The sequence below is a fragment of the Camelus dromedarius genome, chromosome 22 (assembly GCF_036321535.1).
Source record: "Camelus dromedarius isolate mCamDro1 chromosome 22, mCamDro1.pat, whole genome shotgun sequence".
In the NCBI taxonomy this organism is placed as follows: domain Eukaryota; kingdom Metazoa; phylum Chordata; class Mammalia; order Artiodactyla; family Camelidae; genus Camelus; species Camelus dromedarius.
This window is the reverse complement of record NC_087457.1, coordinates 13,749,792-13,773,005: the sequence shown is the minus strand read 5'-3', so window position 1 is coordinate 13,773,005 and position 23,214 is coordinate 13,749,792. Positions and strand designations below refer to the sequence as shown.

General features: G+C 46.4%; 1 protein-coding gene across 1 annotated transcript; it reads left to right on the top strand.

The window, feature by feature from the left end:
* The first annotated feature begins 257 nt into the window (after positions 1–257).
* LOC135318829 (potassium channel subfamily U member 1-like) lies at positions 258–21,269 on the top strand. The gene is made up of 8 exons (XM_064477359.1): positions 258–283; positions 1,386–1,482; positions 4,772–4,996; positions 6,335–6,521; positions 12,364–12,435; positions 15,548–15,687; positions 19,754–19,948; positions 21,210–21,269. Exons 1-8 carry the CDS (start codon positions 258–260, stop codon positions 21,267–21,269), a joined length of 1,002 nt encoding a protein of 333 aa, XP_064333429.1.
* The last annotated feature ends 1,945 nt before the right edge of the window (positions 21,270–23,214 follow it).

Here is a 23,214-nt window from a genome sequence, read left to right as displayed (position 1 = left end):
TCATTGGCCAGAACTAGTCACATGACCCCACCTAACGACCCATCTGCTAAGGCAGGAAAGGAGAACTGGAAATTGTGAGCACCAAGGATCTCAATCCCAGCATGATATTCAGGTGTCAGCTCTACGGTTTGTCAGCTCCTTGGCTTCTATCCATAAGTGAAGGGGTGTTCTTTAAAGTCTCTGAAAGAGACAGAAATGCTCACCAGATATTTCAGTTGCTTCCCATGTTCCTCAGTCCCTTAAAGTCAACAAGAGTCATGTGGCTCATTGTGGCCAATGAAATGTGAGGGGCAATGACACGGCGCTCTGGGTCAAGGCAGTAAAAAGCCTGAGCTTGGTTCCCTAGTCTCTTTGTCCTCTCTTGCCTTAACAACAGAGAAGGACACGTGTTCTGGGGGTGTGCTCTTAAGAAGGTAGAACCTCTGTTCCCCCGAGACTCTGCGTGGCTGTGTGGAGCAGGGAAACCTGGTCACTTGAGTTAAAATATATAGTGTTGGTGAGAACTAGCCTGTGTTGTGTTAAGTCCTTGGGACACTGAGGTTGTTTCTATAGCCCACGCCTAGATTCTCTTGACTTGATCAGGTCCTTTCTAATTCTAACCTTTCTGTGATTCTTGAAGGCTTTCCTTTCTTCTCTGACAAGCAAATATGCATTCCTTGGGATCTGAGCGGGATTTGTTGAAAGATCCTCCAGTCCTTTGGTGACTGTATGACATGACTGTGCCTGATCACAGTGTAGGGGGACCTCAGGCATCGCTTTGCCAAGACTTAACCGAGATTTGAGCAAATTTTAGTCAAGTGCAGGCCAGTAGTGGAAGCTATAAAAGAAGCCAAAATGCGTGTAATAAGTAAGGATATTTCAACAGAGACCCATAAGGAAAGATATGGAAAAGAGAGGAGAGGAAAACAGGCCAAGAAGAAAGAGGTGCCACTCACGACCCGATCTCACAGCCTTTTAAATTCTGTACTCAGGTGCACAAAATGCCTCTCACAATTTCTCCCAAGCAATAGTAACATCATGACAATAGCAAAATTAAGAGCAGAAATAACTACCTTCAAGGCACATCTAATCCAAGGTAAAAAAAAAAAAAAAAAAAAAAAAGACTGGTGTGTCTGTTAGGCATACACGCACACATGCGCACACACACGCACACACACGCACACACACAATTCTTGTTGGCTTTTGCCCAGCGTGCTCAGTATGTCTTCAGCTATGAAGGCATTCAGCCCTCGGTGTCCTGCAGACATGGAGTCTAACGGGCACGAGATCGTTTTCCTCGTGGTGTTGTTCACTCCGGGCTTGAGGCACTAATGAGCTTGATGCCATGCGTTGTTACACCGGAGTCCCAAGCGTTCCCAGGCTAACTCTCCATTCTCCATCTTTAGGGCTTTTCTGTATGAAATGGAAGAAGAGTCTGACCGCCTTGACAGCAGCGGCATGTTTCACTGGTGCAAAGCCACGCCTTTGGACAAGGTGATTCTGGTAGGTGATCTTGTAGCAAACCTCAGATAAAAATAAAGCTCCTCTTGGGGTAGATGACGTCCTCCCACTGCCATTTCTCTTCATAAACTGTGAATTCTGAAGGAAAAACACATACCTCACCAGCCATCAGAACGGCATGCGGGGTAACAGAAAGGGCCTTTGACCAGGGCTGTGTGGGTCCGAGGCTGGAATTTAAGACAATTACATCAGATTCTCCAGCTTCTTTTCCCCTCCTTTGATTGTTTAGCTGAGTCAGTTACTCAGAATAATGTTCTCCTGAAAATTTGCTGTTTTGCTAGGAAATCTAATCAATTTAAATGCACCAGGGGAATGTGCCATTTACAAGAACCCTGCAGTCTTTCCCTTTTTTTTTTTAAGTATATGAACATTTTCCTAATTTGTTGTTTTTAAAGTTTCACTTTTCCATAGGATTTTTGCTTACAGCTGGCTGTACTTACACTCAAACACATTGGCCAAGAAGGTATCTCGCAGAGGCTTACGCCTCCCACCCCACACAACACGAGTGAAGCCTTACAGATGCTGGATTCCTGTCTCTGTCCTCTCAAGGAGACAGACTAACTCATCCCACCGCAATGCAAGCAACTAAGATGTAAAAGACCTTGTGTTCTAATCCAGGCTCTGACACCCGCTTTCTGGAGCCCCGTCTATTCACATTTTCCACAATAGGAAACTCAGGTGTAATCTCAGTGGTTTAACTTGCAAGCAGTACTTGGTAAATTTAACTGCTAAAAGTGATTGCTTGAAGGTTGTAAGAGTCTTATATAATTTTTTTCAACTATGACTTATTGATAATTCCGTATTTTTCTTGCTTTCCAGAAGTAGTGTAGTTCACTTGTTTTTTTCTGTGACACACACACACACACACACACACTCACACTCACACACACTCACACTCACGCATACATTCCTTGTGGTTTGGTGCCAATGTCCTGACAGAATACATTCCAATTTTTGTAAAAACATGATCAGTCATTTGATCAGAAGCACAGAATTGTCAGAGCTGTCATATCAACTGGAAAACTATTAGGGTTGCTGAAACTCACCATTTTAGCAATTATGTCTTATTCCAAACTAGGCAAAATAAACATCCGTTGAGCAGGGAGCCAAACAGATTTTCAGTGGGAGGGAAATCTTGAGAAAGGTTGGGAGGTTGCTTGCAGATGGAAGCATCCTAGTCACCAAGAGATGGAAATAGCAGACGTTTTCTTATTCCCTACTTACGAAACCCGCAGACAGGCTGCGAAGATAGATGCTCCCCTTATGACTCTCCATGTGGAATATAGTTCAGAACAGCAACTGAATCTTTGGATAAGTTTCGAAGGGTTTTTAGGTTAGAAACTTCTAAGGGTTTTGAAACTGTGACCATGGAGGAGAAACGTCCAGATTGCAAAATCCGGGACCTCTTTGAACTTGGTCTAGTTTGCAGAAAAGTCAATTGGAAATTGCCGATTTCTTACTGGGAGCAAACAGTGCATCCTCCTCCCTTTCTCCCCAAAGCCACCATCTTTCTCAGTTGGGAGACAGTTCTGTGCCACAGTTTCTTGGAGAAATTGCCTCTCTAGCTGTGCCCATTAATGCAGTCTGCCGTGTGTCTCGATCCTAATTATTTAGTTCGACTCAGAAGGGCAATTGCTGGACTTCCGGCCTGTTATGTAAAATACTGTTAGAGGCTTCATCATTCAAGTGAAAACTAATGGAATTAGCTGGAGACAGTTATTTAATAGATTTGGTTAAGATTCATACTGCTCTCTAGGAAGGCTCTCCAGACGAGTAGGGCCATTTCCCCTCACATGGCCACTCCCTTTGGAAAGTATTTCCCAGTACACACTAATTTGAAAAACGAATTGTTGAGATGTCCAATGTGACTTATTTATCCTGTTAGATTTCAGCAGCTTCTGTTTCATAGAAGCTTGTCAGTTAACCCAGCAAAGGACTGGCATAAGGAAGAATGATAACATCCCTTTGAAATAGTCTGAGTCTGCACGTGCTCAGGAATGTAGAAGACGGAATTCAGGAAGTGCTTGTAAATACATGTAACCAACACCAGCTTCCAAGAGTCGTCTTCTGAAAATCTAGGAATTCAATGGGAGTCAGATCAGATTAATAGTTATTGAACAAATCAGGAGGGTTGGAGGGGGGGAGATGTCAAAAAAAAGTTACTGAGCAACAGTTCATGAGTTGAGTGCTGTAATTTTAATGTATTATTTAATTTCCACAACAGAATTAAATTTTATTTATTTTTCAACCATTTGAACTTAAGTTGGGAGTCAGAGAAGTGAACTAGTTTATTCGTAGTCGTGCACTAATGACAGCGAGAATGCAAAATCAGTGCTACCCCATCCCAGCCCCGGGAGAGAAGACATCGACTCGTTCCCTGAAAGCAATCAGATGGAGGCTTAAAATAAGTTTCCTGCAGGAATATCATTCCTTCCTCTAAAAGTTACATTTATTGTTTTTCAAAGTCCCTATGAATGTGGGGGGAAACCTAATCTAAATATTCGCCATGGATATTATTTTGTCTTCAACTTAGAAGTACAGGCGAGATGTTGTTAACAAACTTGTCCATGCTGATGAGATCGTGAGACATGGCCAAGTATTTGGGATCAAATGGGATTTTTATAACTTTCCAATTTATTTTGTGCGCTTTTCGTGATAAATTTCCTTAACCCTGGAGTCTGTTGAGTCCGTTCAGTGTAGTAGGTGGAACCACATGAAATTGCCAATACTCAACCATTTTCGACCCACAGAAAGGCAACTTCAAATGGTTCAAACTAATATGGATATTCACATCTGTGAAAATCCACTGAACCCTGCAATGTGTTGAGATGTAATTTTCAGGGCTCACTAGAGGACAGGAGTTTAGCAATGGAATTTGGAATGTTTCCATTTTTCATTGAGTAGTCCAGTAAGCACATACAAGGCAAAAAAAAAAAAAAAGTAATGAAAATGAGAGATAGTCTCCTTATTTGGGTCAATGATTTCACACCTGGAGAAATGATGCTGATCAGAGTTTTGACTGATACACCCCAGGCTAATAGGAAAATGGAAAAAGTGAAATAAGAAGGGACACCAAAAAAGATGCAAAGTATAATTGCCCCACCGTGGATAAGTCCCATTTTTTATGAGCAGTTTGCAAAATTCGATTATTTTTATGAAACTGTCCCCGTGAATGTAACTAGAAGAGTGGGGAATGTGGGGAAGGAGCCTTCTTTAAGGGACTCTCATCTTGTTTCTAAAAATGACCAGACTCTGGTCTGCTTCTGCTTAGAAACGAACTGACAAGTCAAAGCATGAATTTCGGAACCACATCGTAGCATGTGTCTTTGGAGACGCGCACTCAACACTGATGGGGCTTCGGAATTTCGTCATGCCACTGAGAGCTAGCTGCTACACCCGTCAGGAGCTGAAGGACATCGTGTTCATTGGCTCCGTGGATTACCTGCAGAGAGAATGGCGGTTTCTCCGGAACTTTCCCCAGATATACATTCTGCCTGTAAGTGCCACAGAGGGGATAGCGAACATTTATAATCATCATAACACTAACAGTACTTGGGTCAATAATGATAATAATAATAATAACATAGCAACAGCTTGCAGTTATACGGTGCTTACTGGTACCAGAAAATGTTCTAAGCATGTGTTCTAATTTACACATATGGACTCACTTAACCCTCCAAATAACCCCATGGTGTAAATTTTAAAGATGTTGATTGAACTTTAAGCACAGACAGTAGCCTGTCCAAGTTTACACAGCAGGTAAGTACCAGGGATGGGATCCTGACACGTTTCATGTTTTACGTTTAGAGCCACGTTTTGTGGCCTTTATGTAAATCAGAGTTTCTCTGCATTTCTGAATCTGATTCTGACGTGATGGCTAAATCTAAGCTGATACCAGTCAGCCTTTGTGCTCTGACTTTCTCATCCTTCCTGGAGACTTGTCTTTTATGGAACACAGAATGCCACACGGTCCTTGATAATCAAAGATGTATGAGAAGGAGGAAGTAGGCTCACATTTCTGAGAAATGGGTCCATTGTGGCGTTGTGGTTGTAATTGTGTTTGCTTAGAACCTTCGTAGGTCTGTATCCCATTATATGCCTCCATTTCTTTGGATTTTTGTATATATATATATATATATATTCAGTGTGAAATGCACCAAAGTGTTTGATTTTTCATGAAATAATACTAGCAATGCTATGTTTAGCATTGCCAAAAATACGTAAGGAGTATTTTTCCAACTTCAAAAATGGCTGTCTCGAGAAGCAATTTATATTAAGCTTGCATAAACTTCCTTGCACTGCCTGCCCCCTTACACTTGTCCATAGAAAGGAAGAAAAGAGAATGACAGAGGCTCCTGTTCCAGCTAGTGTTAGGAACTACCAGTATTAGAGTGTAAGCTCCCTGCAGGCAAGCCCAGCTTTACCCCTATTTCTCCACCAAAGGACAGAAGCAACGGCCACTTTGCTAGTTAATCCAGGGTACAAGTGGGGTCACAGCCAAGCAAAGTGTTGAGGATGGAAAATTGGTCTTTAGGTCGGTACCTCCCACTGTCTCTGAGCTTTGCCCTCCCTGCTGTTTTCCTTGCTCTGATTCTTGTGTCCCGCTCAAGTCGTCTAAATGGATTTAAACTCTCCACTCTCCTTTGTCCCATGCAGACTTGCTCTCCAAAAGGGTCTGTAAAATTTAGTCACACACATATTCATGATGGACAAGACTAAAAGTGTCAGGTATCAGGTAACTAAGTCTTCAAGCCAAGTCAGCGGAGACTGGAGAAACTTGGGCTCAAAATCTTGCATCAGCCACAAAGAGTCATCACTCTTTTTCTCTCCTTAGGGATCTGCGCTCTATTCTGGAGACCTCCATGCAGTCAACATAGAGGAGTGCTCCATGTGTGTGGTCCTGTCCTCCCCATCGAAGTCATCCAGCAGCCCGACCCTGGTGGACACAGAGCCCATCATGGCCACCCTCAATGTCAGATCACTGCAGATTAGCTGCTCAGCCCAGAGACCCTCAGAGCCACGTAAGAACAACACCGGGGCAGGAAGAGGCCGGGGAGACTGGGACCAGGAGAGAGATGGACCAGGAGAGAGGTTAACTCCTCTGGGAAGAACTTTCATGATGGGCAGGGGGAGAGGTTGGGCCAGATGTCCTGTAAAATCTCATCTGGCTCTGAGAATCCTGTAACAGAAGTAGCGGGCAGTTCAGTCCTTGGGGATCCTAGTCAAATGCAAAATGATGTCCATCTTCTAAATGGAAGGCATGTAATACTGTTTTCCTATTTTAAGGAAAATCATGGAGTCTCATTTTTATTAATCAAATATCAGTGAACATAGCATTTGGGATTTTATTATAATTAATAACCCCTATTATTATTGTTAATCAGTTCTCATGGGATCTCGTAGATGTTCAAGTTACTTTCTTAGTTTTGTGGTGGAGAGAATGAAGCCTCATTCTTTTTTACTCTTTAAGATACTTTCAATATATGAATTTTAGAAGGTTATCTCTATATATAAAGTCCCTTCCAACTTCTGTAGACTAAAAATGTCACATTTCAGCTTCAGATTGGAAAGAGACAGTGAAAAGCGGGGCTGTCTCCAGGACGGGGTTCTTGTCTTTTCCTCCTTTGCGTTCCCCTCAGCACCCGGTACAGTTATGGTCACTTTGCAGGTGTTTAACACACACCTGTTGGATTGAAGCCAGTGAGCCAGTAAGCTGGACTCTTGAGTTTCCATGCATCTCAATGTGCCCGCAATGTGCTTCAGGTAAATTCCCACTCCAGAACTGTGGTTTTCCTTCTCCCCCAAATGGGAAAAGGCTTCTATATGAGTCCATTTCTGAAGGTTGACCATTGGCCACTCAACCTATTACAAAAGCACTGTCACGAAGGATTTTCAGCATCTAGAACAGATTTTCAATTCAGGAAATAACAGTCACCCATGGTTGGAGCCCCCCAGAGCCAGCCGTTTCCCTTGGGGATGGGGATGTTCTGTGTTAAGATCAGGCATTCTGTCCTCTGGCCACGTGCCTGCTGCCCACAGCTGTTCCACTTTGCCTGGAGCGTGGGGAGGTCAGATGTTCAAGCCGTCACAAGGTGTTCATGGTTACAAGCTGTGGATAAAAATCTCCATGAGTCAAATTGGGAAACCAAAAGAACTCTCTCTGACTCCTAGTACTGTGGCCAGGAAGGAAAATATGAGGTTCTTGGGACAAAGGAGAGAAGAATCTAGTCTGATCTTTGGGAGCCAGCTACATCACCCACTGTCACTACACCACCGGACACCATTCAGCACCCAGCGTTTCAGGCTTTTTGGCAAAGAGGAACTCATAGCAAAGCATTTCCCAAATACCAAAGTGCACTGACAATCCCCACTAAGCTCTACTTTTGCTGAGCTCATCTGAAGATGCATAAAAATGGCGTTGTGTTCTGCATGTAAATCCTTAGCTTAGCAGTGAGGGTCACTCAGATTTACACAAGATTTATGTGTACTCTGTGTGTGTGTGTGTGTGTGTGTACATCATGCTCGCAACTTTCTAAAATTGGACCAAGAAGTAGTCACTGTAAAGGCAACGTCATCAATGTACAAATGAAAATGCCGGATCGCTAAAAGCCGAATATACACTGACACCATAAGCCACCTAGGTAATCATCTAGGTGACTCACTTTTCCTATTTTTGTTTTAAATTCACATCCTATAGAGGCTCGAAAGATATAAATCTCTGATTTGAATACTGATTCCTTTTATATCTGGTGACTTTCATCCTTCCACTTATTCACTCATTCATTCAACAAAACTGTATTGATTTTGTATAATGGGTCATGTTCTCTGTTACAGGAGCAACTGACTGGACTGGTAGAAGGAAGTAGAGGAGAGGAGGGGAAAGGGTTGGGAAGGAGGAAGAGGAAAGGCAGGAATGTCAAAGGATTTGAGTCATCATGTTGGAGCAATTTTGTCCCACAGAGCTCATCTGACAATGTCCGGAGACAGTTTGGTTGTCACAACTTGGAAGGATGCTACTGGCACCTGGTGGGTAGAGGTCAGAGATGCCGCTGAGCATCCTACAATGCACAGGGCAGCCCCCACATGATAAAAAACACTGGGGTGCCAAATGTCAATAGTACCAAGAGTGAAAAATCTTGCTCTGATATACCAGGTGAGCCTTTGGCGAAATCAGTGGGGTTTCCCACATCTTCCCGGTCATGATGAAGTTACATATAAAGCCTATCTGGGACCACAGAGACAATTCCATACAGTGGTTCACCAAGGGATGTCGGGGGTGGGGGATAGCAGGACCGAGGACTCTGCAAAGGATCAGCAAGAACACCAGGTCTCCTGGACATCCCCGTGGAGAACTTTAGGTTTTTCAGTGATGCTCTAATTACTGCCCCTGTCATGTCACAAGAACAGGTTGGCAAACCTAGGTACTGAACTAAATAATCTGTGGCATAATCTAAACATGTAATGGTAATTAAGTCTGACAGCTTAATACGCTACTGAAATTTAAACGTACAGTAGTAATCTACAATTAAGCAATCTTTTGTAATAGCACCCTGCCAGCCTGGAAGATTTCAGGTATAATACTGTGTACGATTAGGTAGCAAAAATATTGACATTAGTAAAATGTGCCCAGGCTGTGATCCGACACTTACTCAAATTAACCATTCAAATGAACCATCGCTCTCCAAGAAATGGTGTGGTTAAGGCAGAAATTCTGTTGCTGTCCTGCAGCCGGTGTCAGGGCCGCTGTTCAAGCAGTCACTTGAGCTGATGTGGGTGTGTCTGTATCCAGTAAGAATGTTTGCCTCTGGCAGTCAGGATATCCCGAGCCCTCTGTTAGAGGGTCTTGGAATCAGAAAGTGAAGTTCAAGGGAGGATTTCCCCTTTGAGGGAAAGAGATCTCAATATTTCATTGAAAATGCCAACCAAACCTGGTGCATTTGAATAGGGCTACAAAGCAGCCCTGAAAAGGACATGGGTTTGACGTTGGTGCTGAGTAGGGGGTGAAAACCCACCCCTCCTCTACGAGCCATGTAATCCGGGACAAAGTGTGTGAACCCGGATCAGTTGCCTCATCCTCAGAGGTGGTCTAACTCGACGTAATTCACAGATCTGATGTGACCGTGGTGCAACTCTTACCTCCCTGCAGTTCCTGCTCCTCACAGCAGCCAGAAGGAGGGATCTTTTACAAATATTTATCAGATAATGGCAGTTCCCTACTTTAAACCCTGTCATGGTGACCCGTGACAGTTAGAGAAAAATCACGTAGGGTCTTGGAGGCCAGGAGGAAGCTTGAAATTTCCCCTACTTCAGTCTGTTTCTGCTGGCTTTTCCCTTCCTGAAGTTCCTTATCCCAGCCCCTCTGTCTGGATGGCTTTTTCTCATCCCCCAGGACTTCATTCCAATGTCAGAGAAGCATCTCCTCAAACCCTGTCTAAAGTCACCTCCCCTACGTGAGTCACTGGCCCCCAAAAGTTGGGTTTATTCACAGTCGTCATCACTATCTGAAAGTCTTGTATTTGCAACATGTGGAACATAACTGGGGCAGAGACTGGTCACGGTCCTAGCCTGGAGTAGGCACTCTTTAAATATTTGTGGAAGGCAGACGGGAAGGAAGGAAATGAGGCTGAAAAGAAGGAAGGAAGGCAGGACACGTACAGCAGATACAGCATCCTGCACGGTTGGTGCTGACAGCCAAGGAGCATCTCAGTCCTCCCAAGTCTGCCCGCATTATGGAGATACCGGAAGTCTGTTTAGGAAAAACAGTTTTCGGTATTCAGATCCCACCGCCAATAAGATTTCCCAGTGAGATTGGATATCTGATCTCTAACCATCACGTAAACCCTCCTCCTCTTCAATAGCTGGCTGGACAAGGTTAGCCCCCGGGCTCCTATTTCCTCCCCTGAAACTGAAGGATTTTGCTCAAGTCCTAACGCCATTTCCGGTCCTAGCTGTAAACCACAGGTGTTGGGCTCCCGGGAGCTTCCAGATCTACCCTGAATCCATCTGGAAGCAGGACTTGGAATTTTAGTGGCTGTCCTAACATACTATCAACTCTGTGTCACAAGAAGGGGCCCTTGCACTGAATGTTTCTTGGGGAGATGGAAGAGGTGGTCAATACTGTAGTGCGTAGCATTCTCTCTGGTTAAAAAAAAAAAAAAAACCCTCCCTTTGGACTTCCTCTTTCCCAGGTCCCCAGCTCAGTGGATTCCCCACCTACAACCATCCCTCCCTTTGTCTGTCTCCCAGGCTGTCTTTACCCACCTGGCTCAGGTCACCCTCCCCTCTCCTGCCGCTTACCTGGCTCAGGAAACAGAGGGCCCTGCAAGTGTCTCACCTTCTTCCCAGGCAGCAGGGAATCTTAATTATAAGTAGAATTTCAACTTTCACCGCATTTTTTCCCTGTTACATACATAGCGTTCTCAGAAAAGTTCAAGAACGGTAACCCACAGTTTTAAAGCATGACTTTTGATGAGATCACTGTATATTTGTTTTGTTTCTTTTTTTTTTATTTAATCAGGATGCTAGCTTCCTATTTCTCTCTTCCCTTTTCTTTCTTTACTTTTTTTTTTTTTTTCCGGTTTAACATAGAGACCAAAACTCTGGTGTCATTCTTGTTTTTGAAACTCCACTGAACTACGGTTCAGTGCATGCTAATGCTGAGTTCCAGGCTTGTGCTCTGTACTGCTAGCTTTGTATTTTTTTAAGTTCTTTTTTTTTTAAATTGTAGTCATTTACAGTGTTATGTTAATTTCTGATGTATGGCATAGCGATTCAGACACACACACACACACACACACATATATATATTCCTTTTCATAGTCTTTCATTATAGGCTATTACAAGATACTGAGTATAGTTCCCTGTGCTCTGCATTAGACCTTGCTGTTTATCTGTTCTGTATGTAGTAGTTAGTATCTGCTAATCCCGAACTCCCAGTTTATCCCGCTCTTACCCCCAGGCAACCATACGTTTGTTCTCTACGTCTGTGAGTCTGTCTCTGGTTTGTGAATAAGGTCATTTGTGTCATTTTTTAAAATTCCACATGTAGGTGATATCACATGGTATCTGTCTTTCTCTGCCTGACTTGCTTCACTTTGTATGACAATCTCCAGGTGCATCCATGCTGCTGCGAATAGCGTTATTTTATTCTTGTTTATGGTCGGCTCACTTTTGGATTCAAGGCTTATGGAGGAGGATGTGGGGCCTCACCTCCTACGGCAAAGGACAGAGGCCCCCAGTGACCTCCCACCCCAGTCTTTAAGGAACTCCCAAGGCATTACGGGCTGGGGAGGCCAACCAGAGGTGGGAGGCAGCCAGTCTTACTGTAGAAGAAAGAGGGCGTGGGTAGAGCCTTGGCCCGAAGAGGATCTCAAAGAGGCAGAGACACCAGGAGCCAGAAGCCAGTTGTGTGAAGCACTCAGGGAGCCACAGCTCCTATTTATTCAAAGCTTCCTAAGAGTCCTACAAGCAGATAGATGTGGTTTGAGGCACTGCCTGCCTGAGCTATCACCCAGCACTCCCACCTGGTGGAGAATAATCCTGTTTAACGTACGCTGTCAGTGAGCAACTACGGGGAGAGTGTCACCTTTTTCTGGTAATTCACTTGAAGTGCCGTTTAGAAAACACACACACACACACACACACACACACACACACACCACACTTGTGGAGAGAAGAACCTGAGGAGGCTCCCATTTTTTTGTTCTAAATATACAAAAGAGTTTGAGATTTGGGCATGAGAGTCACTTTGCTAAGAGAAAGTACTGGTGACACCGTGTGCCTGTGCCTCCTCGTCAGTTTCCCGAGCCACGTGGTTTGCGTTTGCCAATCTCTTTTCCTTCTTCTTCTTGTCTGTGTCTACAGAGTATGCACGGTGCTTCAGTGACTATCCCCGGAAGTCACAATACCGAAGAGTCCCCATCCTCACTGAGCTGAGTAAGTTGCGTTTCAAGGGCAGAATTCAAGGGGTAAATCTTCATGATCCATACTCGATGCCCTAAGGCTGTCTTTAGAAGCCACGGTCAAAAGACCGAGGACCCGAAAGGGGGCCCAGAGACCGTGGAGAGCTTGACTGACGTTACGTGGGGCCCTTGCTCGGTTGGTGGCATTGCCGTCAGCCAGCAGAGCCCGCTCTCTCTGGGTGTCGGGGCGCAGGAGTGGCTTCCCCACTCTTGCAGTTTCTGGGAGAGGAACACTAGCGTCTGGCTCAGTCTCAGTCAGAAGGACTCTCCCAGGGGAGGGGATGTGGATGTGACTCTCCCTGAGCCAACCTGTCTACCCGCCACGGGACTCGAGGTCAGGTGCCTTCCTCTCCAGCAGTGATACCAGGGCAGGCACGAGAGTGAGGCCGGGGAGGCAGACAGACTTTTAGGAGATGCTCACTCTTGGGGTCCTTCAGTTTGGCATCCCTGGTGTCTTCTGAAGCTGAGCCCTGAGCAGTGCTCTTCTAAAATGGAAATACTCAGTGCAGAGGCCACAGGATGAGCTGTTACCTCTCACCAGCACCTTAGGGAGAAGACACATGGATGCAACTTTCCGAGAGGTGAGGAGCTCTGGGAGCAGAAAGAAGGGCAGGGAAGGCAGGTGCCTTGTGCACTTGGGGAGGTGTGTCTGTGAGGCCACAGGGGAGACACTGCAATGTGATACTGATAATAATTGGTGAGAAAAAGGGAGGCTACCAAAGAGGGGGAATGGTACCCTTAACACAGACTGGGCCAACTCAAAGGCGATCTCCAAAGCTGGGCCCCGGTGTGTGATTTCACTTGATTCCCTAGCATAGCACACATTTTAGTTGTACGATTCAGAGTCTGTAAGCTGAGTGAGACCTCTGCCAAAGTAGATGAACCGACCTCTCAGTCCCAGAAATGAAGCAGGGGGACATAGAGAGGAACCAACAGGTGACACTGTCACGTGATTTAGGGCCGACAGGTGGGACAGAGTCCAGTCACCCTGGATCCCTGTGCAGCGGCTCTTCAGATCCAGCTTTGATGATCTCAGGTCTTTGATCCTGGCTCGCACCTACCAGCCTGTCTGTCACCACCCTGAAGCTCTTGGCTGCAGCTTTATTTATATTTTATTTTTTATTTTTCTGCCCTTTTGAGCCATCTCTCACCCTGGGGTGTATATACCCTGGGGACATTGATTAGAAGACTGTCACATAAGTTAGAGCGGTGGGGAGGGGCCACAAGTGCATCTGGTCACTCTCCAGGGACGTACAGACTTGTTCAGCTGAAGACTTTCTGGCACCAGGCAGTGCTTGTCAAATTAGCCTCACAAATCACCTGCCAGCTCACTCAGTCTCTATTCCTTGGCCGCTAGCAAGAGTCACCATGACATGAGCACTGCCGGTCCGACTGCCAGCCCTTTGGTACAGAGTGTATGGTGGCCTGCAGGAAATGGCTGGAAAGCTGAGGCCCCTGGCTTGGGATGGCACAGCACGATTTGGACCAGGGCTCCCGGGATATGCGTACGTGTTGAAGTTGGCAGAGCCAGGAGCAGGAAGGATGTGTGCATAGGATACGTGGGTTGATATTAGTCACGCCTCCCTCATCTTTTGTAAAGATGCATAATTCTTGAAAGAAAATGATTCCCTAATGCCAGCAGTATATCCCACAGCCCAGACTTACTAAGGAATAATTTTAAGAATTGGGGAATAATCCAGTCTTTGCTAGGCATGTACTCTGAGTTTTATGTCCAGTACATTTGCTTGGATCTGTAATATGACCATCACGAACTGTGAAGGGTCTAAAAGTTCATGCTACTTGGAAACAAACAAGTTAATCCATCCAGTTTCACGGATGCTAGCAGAAGACACGAGACGGCTGGGTCAGAAACAAAGAGCAGTAGCTGTAGCCAGAACGTCATCATTCTTGTGCTGGTTTCCCAAACCCTCGTTCCCACAGGCGGATGGGGAAAGGACCAAGTGATGCTTACATCCACGTGAACTGCTTTATAGGAGAGGAGCCCTGAGGTTAGGGAACCACAGTCTTTTAAAATGGGCAGTAACATGCCTGCCGTTGGCTCTGCTGGGAGAGGTTCTCACTGTCTGCCAATGCGATTCTCTACACAAACGTTGTGGATGCAGCAGTCCTGGACCACAGGCAGTGAGCACCTCTGCTGTAACTCCTAGAAGTGATGCGTTGCCCTGGCCTCAGAGGCTGCCCACGGTGGATCTGAGCTGCCGCCTGGGGCCAGTATAGACGTGCTCACGGGTCACTTGGCCACTCCTTCACTGGTCCCATTAGGATGATTCTCGAAGCCCTTGCTGCTCACAGTGTAGACCATGAATGAACAATGTCAGCAGCATTTGGAAGCTCGCGGGGCAGGCAGACCCTCAGGCCCCACCTAGACCCAGTGAATCAGAATCTGTATTGTAACAAGGCCCCTAGTGGACCCATGTGCACATTAGATTTTGAGAGGCACTGATTAACTCATTCTGGGCCTGAATAACTCGAAGAACCCAAGTAAATACCAGGTCGTCTACGACATGGTACATGGGAAAAACCAGGAACAGGGGTGAGCAGCTGTCCCCGTTTATGCCTATTGTCCCTGTGCAGTTACTGGAAGTGCCCCCCCCCACTTTTCTTCCAAAAGTGTCCTTGTTTGAAAGGTAAATTATCTAAAGGCGACATTCAGGACACTTGCTTGGAGAAACTGGACCCGAGGGGCAAGGATATCTCCAAGAGCGCTACCTGTCTTCAGGGGATGAAGATACTTGGAAAGAAAAAAAAAAAAAGCATGGAAGTAGAGACAGGTCCCACTGTGACCCCAAAGTAGGCATCCTTTGAGCGATGCCTCTGCCCACCTCAGCCTGCCTTGTCTGCAGTAGTGTACTCTTTTTTTTTTAATTTTTTTTTGTTTTATTTATTTTGACGGGGTAGGTAACTAGGTTTATTTATGTACTTATTTTGATGGAGGTGCTGGGGATTGAACCCAGGACCTCGTGCATGCTAAGCACGCACTCTACCACTGAGCTATACCCTCCCCCGAGCAGTCCTGCATCCTTAAGCGTGTCTGCCTGCCTTGCCTTTTTGCCTCTCGTTTGCAGAAAATCCGTCCAATATCCACTTTATTGAACAGCTTGGAGGAATGGAAGGAAACTTCTCGGGAACAAGCCTGCATCTCAGCACCTCCTTTGCCACAGGCACTGTCTTTTCCGGCAACTTCTTGGATTCCCTCCTGGCCACGGTAAGGAGCGCGTCCCAGAAGCCAGCCGAGGAGGCACGAACTTGGTCATGAGGCTTCTCACCACTCACCTTGTGAGTGTGACCTTGGGACCTCTCTGGGGAGGACCCCTTCCTCCCAGGCTGCCTTCAGATACTGTACCTAGTTCTGCTGGACAACGATGGAAGCGATGGGAAACCTCAGGGGTTCTTCCCAAGGCCCTGTGGTGATGTCCGTGGGAGCGAATGCTACGTACGGTGGCCTGAGGTGGGGGACAGTCACAGGAGGTCACACGCCATGCCTCGGGGCTCCTACGGAGTGCTTAGTTTAGAACTGGCACCTGTCGTGTGACTGGGGGGGAGGGTGACAGTGGGGCTCAGGGTACCTTCATCCTTTATGGGAAAGGGGCTGACTTGGATCTTGAACCCTTAAATCTCTACCCCGTGGCCTCCTGCTCCAGCTCTTAAATCCTTGATGACACAGCAAAACGAACACACTTAACACAGTTTAGAGCCCCAGCTCCGAATCTCTGGCCGTGGTGAGCTGAGCTAGAAAAGCATCAGGGGCACGTCCCACTCATTACCCTCCCCCTGGGCCTGGTACTGCCGGCTCCACTTGGCCTTCGAAGGATGGAGGCGACTTCCGACCACACCAGCCACACAGAGAGAAAGAGCCCCAGACTCAGGCCTGAGCCCCGGTTCCACTGTCTCTGCTCTTCTGAGGACCGTTTGGTCTCGGCGGGCCCCCTAGCCTTACACCACTGAGAGCAGTGGCCCGGAGAGGAAAGGAACATTTATCTCCTGCATTAAAAGCATTGGGGCCACTATAGTGACATGTCAGCGGCTTCTGAAACAGGGTGAGATCACCACTTGTCTCCAGTCTCGGCGGACCCCGTTTCCGACCCAGGATCCCGGGGCCCCCTTGCTCGTCACGTGCCCTCAGAACTCGGCACCGCGCGTCCCTGCCCTTTCCTCCAAGTCGCCCGCCAGAAACACAAGGGGCGTGAACTTGCAGGTCCCCAGGACAGAGCAAAGCCCAAATAACGTGCTGTGAACTTGTCACCCCTTAGAAAGACTGAACTGCTATTTTAGCTTTTCTTGCAGTTTTTTTTTCTCTTCTTTCCCCCATAGACCTGTGATTTTTTTTTTTTTCCACTATAAAATACTGAGTTTTCTCTCCAAATCTCCTGGTTCAGATGACACTATAACTTCAGGTTTCCCCTGTAATATTGACGTAAACTCCAGGCCCTGCTGGAGAAACACGCTTGTAGGGTGTAATTTGGATTCACTTTGAACCCTCTCTCAGTTCAATGCTATAAAAATTATAATATGGAGGGGCACCCCGACCCCTCCACAGGGGGGCAGGTCTCCCACATGGCTTTATAACAATAGAGCTTCAGAGCCGGACATGAATTAGTGAGCATTTTCCTTTACTTATACAGAAAGAGGAAAGAAACAGAAGTTAAACGGCTTTCTTCAGTTCACTCAGCTGGTAGGGGGCAGGTTTCCTACCATTTAGGAAGTATTTCTCAATTAGAAGTATTTCTCAAAGAATGTTTGACCTCACGGACTTTTGAGATTCTTAGAATAAAAAGCAGCACGTGGCTAGGATGTTAGTATCTGCTATGAAGAAATACTATTCCGGGTTATGAGAGAGCCCTCAAGCTTTCTTGCAGTTGAAAGTTAAGACACTGTGGGCTGCAACGTTTTCTAACACGGGTGGTCTAAATTCTGCTTGGTCTGATTCTGTTAGAAACACTGTCCAAGTTTAGAAGTCCTGAAATATTTCAAGCACATTTCAACTTCCAGATTTTTTTGAGAAAGAAAAAAAAAGAATGGAAAAAAAAAAGAGAGAGAGAAGGAAAGAAGGGAGGGAGGGAGGAAAGAGAAAAGGAGAAAAAAGAAGGAGACCAGTTCGGGCAACGCCGTGGAACCCCGGATAAGAACACAAAATGAGCTCCCAGAGTAAGGGTGACATGTAAATCCCATTATTTCCCCCAGTATAGACTTGCAACCCTTTTGATGTCAAAACTGAAGCAATGATGTATTCAAAAACTAATCCTCTCTCCGTTAAATATGTAAAGCACACATTTCCCTGGAGCCACTGACACCGGCATAACCCCAGAAATCACACCTTTCCTTTAATCAGTGGAGAATTATTCTAACAGCATTATGTTTGATCATTCTGCACGATGGCCACTTGTCCTTAAATGGATTGTGGCCAAACCTGGATTTGGCGTTCGAAGTTATTTTTCAACCTAGAAAATATTGTAAAAGTTATTTTTTTAATTGGCTCTTAATTTATATTGATTCTGTTATTTCCTAGGTCAGCTTGTCCAGTGGCCTCTTTATTTATTTAACTAGCAATATTTCTTTGTTAAAATTTAACTGCCAATTCCACTCAATATCCTTACGGCATTTTTTGCACTGAATATGGTTTTAAAAAATGATTTGCGTTAATTAATTATTTGCAGTAATTCTTGCCCTCAGTATTCTTACACCTGTCTGGTCCAGTGCGTGCCTGAAGACACGAATTTTAAGTAGACAAAGTCTGGCCCGTGAAAGAGGACATCATTTAAGGAAGTGTTGCTCGGAGTGTGATCTGAGGACCACCAGTGTCAAAACCACCAGAGGTGCCCTTTAAATTCTGGTTCCCACCCCTGTCCATAAATTCTGATCAGTAGATCTGGGGTCCCAGAAATCTGCTCTCACAGACATCACTGCAGGTGATCCAGATACACGAGAACCAATGTCGAAGGCAACAGAATTCAGTAACGTGTGCCATGTGGCTCATTTAATCCACCCAACAGTGCTGAGATGTGGGAATCACCATATCAGCTTTAACATCCCAAGACTACTGCTGAGAAAGAATACATGAATTGTCCAAAGGTTTTCCGCTGGGATGTGTCGGTCCAAGATGCAAACTCAGATGTGTTTCATACAGAACGGAGGGGCCGTGGGAGTTGGTGTCCGACCATGAGGGCTTTGAATGCCAGAGAAACGAGGCTGAGCTGGGTTTTACAGCAAGGGTCTGACACAGAAGGTTCCGGGGGGGTGGGGGGCGTGACCCTCCTTGTGTTCCTAGACAGCCTCTCTGGAAGGATGTTGAACAGTGGGTTGCACATGAGAAGAACAAGATACCCAGGCTTCAAAAGACAAGTCCTCTGAATCTGGAGAGTAGGGAAAGTGAGGGGCCGAATTTCTCAAACAGTAACAACTACAGTCACTCCTATTATTTATAATGAAAGCAAAACACTGATTTTTATATAGGTAACATATAACCGTGTGAATTCTCATTTCTGCTGGAATAGAAGTCTGCGGGTAGAAAGGATAAGACAAAGGGTAGAAAGTGAAAAATATTGCATAGCTAACAGTAGATTTGAGAAGCCCGATGGGCAGTTACTACAATGCTGTTTACACGCATGTCACCGCCTAGTCTACACTGAATGTGCAGGGATCCTTTGGGAAAGGAGTCTAAGCAAACGGCTGGGCTTATTCAGATTCCAGCTGGTTTCAAGCTAAGTTGGCCCACGTGCCCTCCTCTGGCTTCATTTTGATCCCAAATATCCTCAAATTCCATTCATTTACTCAGCACCTATAATTTTCGGAGTACATGATAAGAGCCGTGGGAGATAGGTTAGTACCTGTCCTCAAATAGGTCAGAATCAAACCGACTAGAAGTATATTCATGTCTGGAAGATTCAAGCATAGACAACAATAATATCAGTCACCCCCCAAGGCAAAACCTATAGAAATCTCATTAAATTCGTATTTTAAATACATATTGATGATTATTGGGGTGTTTGTGGTCTGACCTACTCCTCTGGTCATTTTGGAAGAAAGGACATCCTTGGGGTCAGTGTCATTACCCATTTTCTACTGCAGTGTAAGTACTCCCCAAGGCAGCAGGAACGGGGTCTGTGTGATTTACTCCGCTCTCTGTCTCACCCAGCATCCTCCCCAAACTGACGGCTTTGCGCCATCGGATCCATTTCAGACTGTGATGCCCACTGAGTCCCCACATCTCTCCGCCCGCAGAGTTTACGTACCGGCTCTCCTGATTTTGCGCGTGCCTTGCCCTTGCTTTCCAGGCTTTCTACAATTACCGTGTGCTGGAATTACTTCAGATGCTGGTGACAGGAGGGATAAGCTCTCAGCTAGAACAACATTTGGATAAAGAGAAGTTCCAAGAGCTGGACGACAGCTGCTCCTCAACTCTGTCTGGAAGGATGTGGTGTAAGCTGGGGCTTCTGTCCTTAAACCAAACCATTTTGTCAGACATCCAGGTGAGTCTACTCTTATCATAATAGAGTTCCCCACTTCCTTGCCTCTCTGAGTTTCTGAAAATGGTCCAGCCTGTTTAGGTTCCTGGCTAGCCTACAGCACATAAATAGCAATAACAACAAAAAGTTAATGTAACTTATTCATAGCATATTTACAATATGCGGTGCATTTTCACGTGTTATATTTATTTTTTACAATTGCAGGAGGTAGGTCAAGCAGTTGTTATCATTCCCATCTTCTAGGTAAAAAGTCCAAGTGCACGGGAAGCACCAGAGAGGTTCAGTAGCTTTGTCCATTGACCAGCATTTTAACAACAAGTTTAATAGTTAGTATTCACTGTGCACCTGCCCTGTGCCCATCTGCTTTGGGGGTTTTTTTCACTTAATCTGTCTAAGGATTTGCATAGTAGGCATTGTTATTAATTCCACTGAACACATCGAGAAAATGAGGTATAGAGAAACGGTTACTTACCCGAGACCATATTGCGCCCCAGTGGCCAGGCAGGGGTCCCTCTAGGGCGGTCTGACCCCGGCCTGCCCATTGTCCCTGCACCTGACCTGCTAAAGAAATCTGATCAGGCCAGCTGAAGTCGGGCAGAAGAATTCTGTACTTGAGTCTGAGAATCTGACTGGGCTGGCCAGCGGTTTCTTAGTCCACTGAGCTAGCAAGCAGGAGATTACAGCAAGGAAGAAGACAGCACTTCCGGCGAATCCCAGTGGGGCATCTGGGCATTTGGGAATCTGCTTAGGGTCCAGCCTGGCAGTGAGGACTCTGCTTGTCAGCGTGGTGCCTTTTGGCTTCGTTGTGACTGGCGTTGCACTCAGCTCTCCAGTGTCAGGGGCAGGCCTTTCCAAGGACATGAGCAGAACTTCACACGGTGCAGGCTCTTCCAGCCCCCGTGCCAGGTGTCTCTCGGCAGACACTGCCAAGAAGGCAAATCCCACGCTCTGTGCATCTAAATTCCAGGCGCAAACACCATTCCAAGGCTCCCTGTATGGTCTAGTCCTTTGCGTTTCTGTGGTCCTGATTCCCAGGCCCTAAGGCTGACTTGTGACGGATGCTAAGCCCAGGACAACTGCCACCGGCAGCTTCCTGTTGGTCCCAGAGGTGGCAGTGGACCGGCCAGCCCTCTCTTCTCCATTTCTGTCTGGCCCTCACTTTCTTCTTTACCCTGAGGAATCGCAGAACCAGACAGACTGTTCTCTTTCGACTTCCCTGAACCCGTTTGCTGCTGCCGCTTCGGAACCTGTTGCCTCCTCCTAGCGCCCTTGTCGGCCTGAGAACAAGGTCAAGAGGAGCGTCTGCGGCTGTGACCTGCGCTAGAGCCGGACGGGAAGGCCGCTCCCTGGAGGTCGCTTAACATCCCAACTCACTATACGCCTTGAAAACTGAGTTTCCCAACGTGTTGCTCATTGTGGCTCCTGAACAGTGCCCAAAACAGCAGGAGTGATGAAAATGAGCGTCACACCTCACAGCACCGCCCCCACCAGAGGCTCCTGAAAGACCAGAGTGATGAGAAACTGCGGCTGGTGTGAGAGGCTCAAAACCCATCACAAACCCGATTCCCAGGCCACTTGGCACCCCCACCTCGAGGATACTAGGAACTGGCTCTTCTGCTGCAAGAAAAGGCAAAGGACCCTCCAGTAGGTGCTTGTTATTAAAGTGCCACCGGGGCTGAGGGTCAGCTCAGTGGTAGAGCACGTGTTTAGCATGCACGAGGTCCTGGGTTCAAGCCCCAGTGCCCCCACTAAAATAGATAAATACAATTCCATTCTCCTCCCCACCAAAAAAGTATTCAGTGCTGTATGTCATTTATATTTCAATAAAACTGAAAGAAAAAAAAATTTTTTTTAAGAAAGTGCCACCAGACGTATGTTTTTCTCTTCTCTCCCCAGCCAAGAAGCACCTTTGGGCAAATATTCTGCGGCTCGTTAGATAATTTTGGAGTCCTGTGCCTTGGCCTGTACCGCATGATCGACGAAGAGGCATGCAACCCGGAGCACAGAAGGGGAGTGTGCTGGTGTGGGGAGCGGGCCCCCCGTCCACACATAAGGGCCCAAAAGGACATCTGGCGCTCAGGGCGCACATTTACATCGGCAGGTGCAGGGATGTAGGCGGCGGTGTAGGAATAAGGAAGAACAAGCAGAAATAACATGCACAGACCCTGGTGATCAGGGTCCAGTTAGTATTGGCCAGGTAAGGAGAATGGTGTCTCCGTTCCCAGTGAAACTGGAAATGGAGACCCAGATTTGAAGTTGAGGTTATTTTTTGACTGATCCCTCATCCATGTCTGGGCAACATTTTTGAAACTGCAAGTCATCGTCCGCGTTGGACAGGTTTACTCATTTTCTGCTGGACTCATTGGGGGAGATGTGTATTAAGTGCCTCTTTCTGGCCCCTGTACTTTGTCCGTGTAAATGGTGGGTGTGCTATGGAGAGAGATCAATCCGACAGCAGTGGGGCAGACAGAGAAAATGTGTGTGCAGAGAGAAGAGAGAGCGTGCCATCCACAGACAGCACAGCAGGGTAGGTCCCGAGGAAGGGTCCCACGGGGGAATGGACGGGACTCAGTAGAGAAGGAGTAATTCAGAATAATAAGGTGGAAGTAGATGGATGAGCTGTTCCAGGAGAAAGGGGAAGGAAGTCCATCCACTCAAACAGGAGGAGCTGTGAATACAAAGAAAGACAGTGTGTCTGCTCATTGGAGGAAAGAAGGAAAAGAATGATGCCAAGACAGATCTGGTTATAGACGAGGGGTGTGCTTAAGGGCAGGCTTCTGTGACACTAGGATCTCTCAGTGGGGTCCAGGCATTAGCCACTGCTTAGAGAAAGGTGGGGGGAATGTATTACAGGGAGTGGAAAAAGAGGCAAAAGTTCCATTAATTACCGAGAGGAATGGAAAAAGAAGTTTCCTCTGGATTTGTAGGAGCAATCCTAGGCTTTACAGGGAAAGGACGAGGGACTGGAAATCCTGATGTAATTAAAGAGCAGATGTGCTCGGAGTAAGGACTTGGGAGAGAAAGAATGACGGGAAGTCGTGGTCAGAGAGTGATGTACCGAAGCATGAGATTTTAGAGGCAGGACAAAGCGGGTGGGAGATGAAGATCTCCGCGTAGTGGAAATCAGAGAAACTGGTCTGCACGTTGGAGTCGTAAACCACGTAGACACTGCGGGCTTGTAAGTTGATGGCAGCACCAGAGTTTGAAAGAAAAGGTGTCCCAAGTGCCAAAGCCCTCAATAAACATGGGGGTCTAGAGGTGACACTGAT

What these genes read in the sequence shown, in the direction of transcription:
- LOC135318829 (XM_064477359.1), top strand. Translation starts at nt 258, where the DNA reads ATGTGGCTCATTGTGGCCAATGAAAT. An exon ending in CTTTGGACAAGGTGATTCTG is followed by an intron (nt 1,483 to 4,771) that starts GTAGGTGATCTT and finishes GCTTCTGCTTAG; the next exon opens with AAACGAACTGACAAGTCAAA. An exon ending in TGGATTCCCTCCTGGCCACG is followed by an intron (nt 15,688 to 19,753) that starts GTAAGGAGCGCG and finishes CTTGCTTTCCAG; the next exon opens with GCTTTCTACAATTACCGTGT.